Source organism: Sus scrofa, chromosome X, assembly GCF_000003025.6.
Source record: "Sus scrofa isolate TJ Tabasco breed Duroc chromosome X, Sscrofa11.1, whole genome shotgun sequence".
In the NCBI taxonomy this organism is placed as follows: domain Eukaryota; kingdom Metazoa; phylum Chordata; class Mammalia; order Artiodactyla; family Suidae; genus Sus; species Sus scrofa.
This window is the reverse complement of record NC_010461.5, coordinates 50876507-50884004: the sequence shown is the minus strand read 5'-3', so window position 1 is coordinate 50884004 and position 7498 is coordinate 50876507. Positions and strand designations below refer to the sequence as shown.

Here is a 7498-nt window from a genome sequence, read left to right as displayed (position 1 = left end):
CAGACCCCATGGTGAAAGGATGGGAACTCCCACAGTGCAGGAGCCTAGCCTTGTAGCTCATTTGAATTGTGGGTAGGAGCACCCTAGGACACACTAGGAGCCCGAGTCCTGGCCTAGCCAGGCACATGTCTGTCAGTTAGTCTTTCCAGGACTTCCCCGTAGATGGCCCTCCTCTCACTCAGATCTCTCCCAGAATGGAATTAGTAAGATAACACGGCCCTGGGAGGAGGGGGAGAGGGTAGCCTAAAATTAGCCTTCTGGACCTCTTCAGCCAGCCTTTAGGCAGTATTGTTAACAGTGGGAATTAAGGACCCTGCCTGCTCTGGCCTGACCCTCAGGGCAATAGGGGGGTCCCCTTGGCGGGGTGTCCACCAGGGTCCTGTGCTTTGCAGAGGGACAGGGGAAGCTACATCAGCTACCAAAGCCGGTGAGTACCTGGACCTAGGACCCAATGATGCAGCTAAAGACAGAAAAGTGTATCCTTCGGGCTATAGGTCAGTGGACCTGTGATCGCTACTCTGCAGAGTCTGTTTCTACTGGGTCTGGTTTCTGGGGGGTGCTTGGGAGGTCAGTGGAGAAACCTGCCCACCTAGGGAAGGATGGCTTCCTGCCACATCTGCCTAGGCTCTGGGGTCCAGCCTACTTCTTGAGGGAAATTGTGGTTATGCAATACAGGGAAAGTGAAGGTTTGTCTTTGTGTCTTTGCGTGGTATTTGTGAGTCTGTGTGTGTGAGTGCAGCAGGGTGGGCTCAAGAGCAGAAGGGCAGAGCTCCTCAGTGGAGGGAGAAAGGTAAGTATTAAAAATAGTCCACTAGTGCCTGGAAGACACTAGGACCCACTGAAACCACTCTCTCATAGGAGTTCTTAACCTAGATTCAAAGACACCCTCCCCCTTCCAAGAAGGCTTTAGATAGAATTCAAAGGGTCCAAAATTAGGGATGGAACAACAATCAACTTTATTTCCACCTAATCTGTAACTGATATTTACCATTTCTTTCAAGGATGAATGCTGGTAACAAATGGAAATACTATTACTAGTTCCTGTAACTTGGTCACCAGAAGAAATCACAGATATTTCATATAATATTACAATTATGGGAGGGATCTGGAAATGCCATTTATGCTCATGATCATTTAGAAATTATTAGTAGATCTTGTTATTTAATGTGTTAGTAAAGAACTTCTATTACTATATTATACAATTTTTAAAATATTTTGGTATATATAATATTTCAATTTAATATATAATATGTATTATATATGTGATATAATATGATATATATGATATTTCAATAATAATGTCCTTTAATCCTATGTATTTTATGTGTTAAAATCCATCCTGAGAGGGGACCAGAGATTTAATCAGATTGCCAGAGGGGCCAATGTCACCAAAAAAGGGTTTAAAACCCTGCACTTTGGGGATCAGGAGGAGGATCCTTGCACAGAATGGTCACATATAATAACTCTTGATTAATAAACCACAGTAAGGTGAGGTTTGACAAGAGATGAGTTAGATTTTCTTATTCTATTGAATGAGGCGCAATTCACTCAAGTGGCCAAGGCAACTGGGGGTCAAGGCTTTTTCTCCCTCTGGAGGCTCATTACATGGACCCTGCTGTGGGCTCATGGTATGACCTTTGTAAGAGCTTCAGCGTTTCTCTTAACATTCCCTTTCCTCTTCATTTCCCCAAATACTACTCCCCAAAATATAGTAAGAAGGGAATCCCTACTTGGTGTCAGAAGAAATGATTTGTAAAGAAACCTTCTATGACTGAAATCCTGGAATTCAGGACAACCCTCAAACCTGAGGATTCTGGGAGCTGTAATATGCCTGCTTGAGACAAGAGGTGGGAGTATGCATTTGTTTTTCATGTAGCAATAGAAAGAACAGGATGGGGAGTAGGGAAACCTGGATTCTATTTCAGGTTCTGCTATTGCCCTGAGGTAATGTACCTGGCAAATCCCTTACTCCATTGGACCTCAGTTTCTTCCATCTACAAAATGGGAATAATATTACCTATTCCACTAAGTGAAATAGCTTTGAAAAGCACAAGAATAGAGATTTGTTCTGAGTTCTTGCTAATGATACAACTGTCAAAAAGAGCCATGTGACATTAGGAAAAACTTCCATCTCTGTGGTAATAGAACTTTAACCTTAGGAGGGAGCAACAGTATAGAAATTGGAGACCTAAGTAATAATCCTCATCATAGTAAAAGTAGTTACTGAGTACTACATTCAGGTGCTATTCTAAACATTTAAAATGTATTGACTCATTTAATCCTAATAACCCTCTGAGGCAGATATTACTATCATCCTGTCTTTGATGAAAAAATAAGCACAGAGAGATTAAAAGATCTACCCTTGGTCATACAGCTACTAAGTGGTGGAGCTGAGATTGAAGCAGAATTCCTGACCATGTTTTACCATTTCTATATATGGCCTTTTAATCTGTGGTGGCAGAAAAAGAGAGCTATATAGAAGAAGTTATGATATAGTGTGATGACTGCTATAGTGCTATAAGAGCAAAGACTAAAGAACTAACTCATCAGAAAGAGTTGTATGTTACAGAAGGAAGCATGATGTATATCTAGAGCCATCATTTCTCTTCCCTTATCTCTGGAACTTGGGGTATAAGTAGAGGAGTAGTAGGAAATGAGGCTGGAAATACTGGCCAAGATTTTCTCATGAAAGACCTGTGAGCCAGGCAAGGCATCTAGGCTATACTCTGAAAGAAAGGGGAGAAAGTAAAGAATTTAAGATAGAGGATTGGCACAGACAGGATTTGTATATATGTTTTTCTTTTTTGGCTGCCCTGTGGCTAGTGGAGTTCCTGGGTCAGGGATCAGATTTGAGCCATGATGCCAGATTCTTTAACCCACTGTGCTGGGGATGGAACCTGGGTCCTGGTGCAGCAGAGATGCCACCAATCCCATTGCACCACAGCAGGAACTCCAAGATTTGTATTTTTAAATAATCACTTTAGCCACAATGTGGAGAAATTACTAAGAAATGAAACTAGCTAGGAGACTACTACAACAGTTGAGGCAAAAGATGTTGGAGGCCTTAGATAAAGCACTGGCAGTGGGGATGGGCATGAGGAGGGCAGCCTATAGAGGTCTCTAGGAAGTAAAATCCACAGGATTTGATAACCAATTAAATGGGAGTGAGACAAAGAAATAAGAGGACTGACATGAGTCTTGAGTATTTGGTTTGGTTGATGAGCTAGATAATGAAGAACCGAGATATGAACCAAGTTTGGTGATGGTGATGGCAGTAGTGGTGGTGTGATACCACCGACTTGAAATCATCAGGATAAAGGTGAAAGCTACAGCTCTGGAACAAGGAAAGAATTGGGGGAACTATTTCTGGGGAGACAGAGGGGAAAAAAATCATGAAAGTGTGCTGGTGAGAAAGCCAAGGGAGGCCTACATAGGAGGAAGAGGTCAGTGGGAATAGATGTCCCAGAAAAGTCAGAGAAGTAAAGGTCTGAGAAGCAGCCAGTAGATTTAACCACAAGGATGACTTTTAAAGAACTATCTCCGTATGTGATTGAGAGTGGGTGGAGCCAGACTGCAGAGGGTGGAAAAGTGAATGGTAAGTGGGCAAATAGATGATTAAAAAACTCTGGAGAAGTTCAGTGAAGAAGAGAGAGATGAAAAGAAGAGAAAAGTAGCTAGAATGGGACCATAGAAGTGTTTTGTTTTGTTTCCAAAGACAATTGAGGGAAAGGAGCTAATGAAGAGGTTGAAGGTACAGAGGAAGCTTACCTTTGAAGATCTAATGTATGGTATCTCTCTTTCTCTTAAGAGCTCCATGAGGCAGGGACTATCCTTTGTCTCATAAATGAGGAAACTGAATCCCAAAGGAGGGAAGAGACTTACCCAAGGTTACTAAGGAAATGAGGGTGCTGGGTTGCAAACTTAAGTCTGCCTGATTTCTAAAATCCTCTTCTTATAATTGCACCCCAAAAGTGAATAATTAAAAAGACCATATATGGAGTTGCTGCTGACTCATGGAGGTGGGCCTAAAGTTGAGGGAGACCCCACCCACTCACTTCACAATTTATTCTATGAGGTGTGTATTTGAGGTCTCAGGCTAACAAAGAAGAGTGGAGGTGGACAGTGAATAAAATGAGGTGTGTGGCCCTGAGCCCAGGGCTGCAGGGTATGGGAGAAGAGGGAAACTTGATCTCTGAAAAACCTACCAGCTTACCCTGATGACATTACAAACTGAGGTGCGTGTTTTTGACTTTTGAGCATTAGGAATAGGACTAGAAATGTCAAGGGGTTAGGTTGAGTCAGTCACTGGGACATGGGTGATTTTTGTAGGGCCTGGGGATAATGAGGAGAGAAAAGTTGAGGGTTGAGGTAAGGCCTCAGGCTGGGTGGAATAGAGAGGATGGGAAAAGGCTTGACTCAGAGAGATGGGGAAGCCACAGATTCAAAAAATATATTGGAAATCAAAGGGACTCCTGGATTGAAGTGGTCCTGGTAGAAAAAGCAGTTGTCAACAGAGAGGAGGACTTTCCCTGGAAAGCTCAATTATTTCTTACCATCTCTTGACTTCATTTTACTTGAAGAGTGTTATTTGTAATGCCACATCTTTATTTAATCAGTAAATGTCATTCAACATCCATTTCCTGAGCAACTCTGTTGCCTGAAGCATGTGGCCTGAGTCTGAAGGGAGGCGACATATGAAGGGCTGTGAAGAAGTTGAATCTCAATTAAAGGGGTGAGAGGTTGAGTTGAAGGCCTGCTCCATGAGATTGATGTCAGAATGCTCAGGGATAACAGCTTGACACCAACCATTCTGTTGACTTAGCAACTGCCAGACAAGAATCTCATTACTCTACACATTCTAAACTAAGAAAGATGCATCTACCAAATCTCCAGCCATGATATAGGCCCTACTGGGAGTGGAGGAATAATAAGATGGATACAGGAGTCCTTCCCCTGGAGTTATACACAGTAATGAAGCACAGATAAGTGGAAATGTGGTGTTAAAGTTCATAGCTAAAGTCTACTTGTAATTCTTTGGAATCCCTGAGCAGAGGGAGGAGATTAGGGAAGGCTTGCCATAAGTAGGAGTTTGAAGGGCAGGCAGAACAGCATATACAAAGGCACCAAGCTGTGAAACAATTTTATCTATTTTAGTAGATATCTCTGGGGTCTGAAATAAGATAGAGTAGGAGTTAGAAGCAGGAGACCCATGAGTGAAGAGCCTGATAGTGAAAGATGGGGGAAAGGGATGTCATCCAGGATTTTGATGGAGGCCCGCAGTCTCTCTCCTGTTTTGTCACCCACAGATCTGCCATATCCTCCTGCTCATAATGAGAATAGTTCGGCTCTAGTCAGCCAAGGTGAACCTCATGGACATCACCAAGATCTTCTCCCTCCTGCAGCCCGACAAGGAGGAGGAGGACACTGACACAGGGGAGAAGCAGGCCCTCAATCAAGCAGTGTACAACAACAACTCCTATACCTTGGACCAGCTTTTGCGCCAGGAGCGATACAAACGATTCATCAATAGTAGGAGTGGCTGGGGTGTCCCTGGGACACCCTTGCGCTTGGCTGCTTCTTATGGCCACCTTAGCTGCTTGCAGGTCCTCCTGGCACATGGTGCTGACGTTGACAGCTTGGACGTCAAGGCACAGACACCACTTTTTACCGCCGTCAGTCATGGCCATCTGGACTGTGTGCGTGTGCTTTTGGAAGCTGGTGCCTGTCCTGGTGGTAGCATCTACAACAACTGCTCTCCTGTGCTCACAGCTGCCCGTGATGGTGCTGTTGCCATCTTGCAAGAGCTCCTGGGTCATGGTGCAGAGGCCAATGTCAAGGCAAAACTACCAGTCTGGTCATCAAACATAGCTTCATGTTCTGGCCCCCTCTATTTGGCTGCAGTCTATGGTCACCTTGACTGTTTCCGCCTGCTTTTGCTCCACGGAGCAGATCCTGACTATAACTGCACTGATCAACACCTGTTGGCTCGAGTCCCACGGCCCCGCACCCTCTTAGAAATTTGCCTCCACCATAAATGTGAGCCAGAGTATATCCAGCTGTTAATTGATTTTGGTGCTAACGTCTACCTTCCATCTCTCTCCCTGGACCTGAACTCTCAATGTGATAAAGGCACTGCTTTGCTGCTACAGGCCCGAGGTGAGTGTGACCAGCTCTAATAGGCCCCCTGGCTTGGGGCTCCCAGGGTCCCAAATCACCCCCAAAGCTGATCCTTCTGGGATGAATTGGAGAAAACACCTCCCTTCTGGGGCCCCAGTGGAGAAGAGGTTAAAGGTTCTTTTCTAGGGAAGGGATTACTAAGATGAGATAGGGGATAGTGTGAGCCCAATTTCTTGTTCTGGCTCTGCCACTGACTGTTTTTTGAACTTGAACATGCCCTCTCTAGGCCTCAGTTTGCCCCTGTTGGTATCATGCATTGAGGGCAGGGAAGGGGCCATTTCTTAGAAGAGAGAAAGAAATTAGGGCTGCAGCAGCCAGGGAAGAATAGATGTAGGTTTGGGTGGGAGAATTACACTGAGAATTGCTTCTCATGACCTGTTTTTCCTTGCTGTAGCCACTCCACGGTCGCTAATATCACAGGCTCGTTTAGCTATCCGCAAAGCCCTGCACCAGGCCAGCCAGCCACAAGCCATAGACAAGCTGGATATCCCCCCCATGTTGATTAGCTACCTCAAACATCAACTGTAATCTTGCAGCCTGCCCAGTAACCCACAATGCTTCCAGAAAACCACCTGGGACCCAGGTAGCTGGAGGGCACTACAGCTCTACCCACTCACCTGAAGCTGCTCTCCTGTATTACCCTCCACAATAAAATCCTCAACAAAATAAATCCTGGGGGCTGTTGTGTCAGATGTGTGTGTGTAGAGGGGTTCACTGGGGGAAGAGGGTCTGGTTGGTCATAGGGAAGGATTATAATGGTCTGGCATTTGACAGGCATAGTAGCCTGGCCATTGAAGGAGAAAAAGTGAAAACTAGCCCAATAGCCCTTACCTCCCTATCAAGATCCTCAAGAGAATTTGGGGCTGTAATATTCTAGAAATAAGGTTCTGAAGAATCCAAGTAAGTAAAAGGGTAGCATAAGCTTGCTCAGCCCTATATCTTCATTCACATTGTGGCTGCTATAAGTCACCTTTTCAGGGGCTGTTGCTCAATCCCCTGTTTATGTTAAGTGACCAAAGATTCTTCCATTCACTCACCCTGAATCATAGATTGCATTCCCACTAGTCCAGTTCATAGTCAAGATCTAACTAGACAAACTACCAAATATTAATGACAGTGAATTTAAAACAGAAAAGAGAAAAAAAAAAGCAGAAGGCATAACTCTCCCAGACTTTACACAATATTACAAAGCTACAATAATCAAACAGTGTGGTACTGGTAAAAAAAAAAAAAAAAACATACATACAGACCAATGGACCAGAATAGAGAACCCAGGAATAAACCCAGACACCTACGGTCAATTAATCTTTGACAAAGGAGG

At 44.3% G+C, this 7498-nt stretch overlaps 1 protein-coding gene across 3 annotated transcripts; it reads left to right on the top strand.

The window, feature by feature from the left end:
* ASB12 (ankyrin repeat and SOCS box containing 12) lies at positions 266 to 6847 on the top strand. Of its 3 annotated transcripts, XM_021080716.1 has the most exons (4): positions 266 to 427; positions 1713 to 1847; positions 5307 to 6156; positions 6572 to 6847. In XM_021080716.1, the coding sequence occupies exons 3-4, from the start codon at positions 5370 to 5372 to the stop codon at positions 6703 to 6705; spliced, it is 921 nt and encodes a 306-aa protein (XP_020936375.1). In that variant the 5' UTR covers positions 266 to 427; positions 1713 to 1847; positions 5307 to 5369; the 3' UTR covers positions 6706 to 6847. The 3 variants fall into 3 exon arrangements, with proteins under 3 accessions (XP_020936375.1, XP_020936374.1, XP_020936376.1); XM_021080715.1 differs by lacking the exon at positions 1713 to 1847; XM_021080717.1 differs by lacking the exon at positions 1713 to 1847 and having other exon boundaries at positions 266 to 494.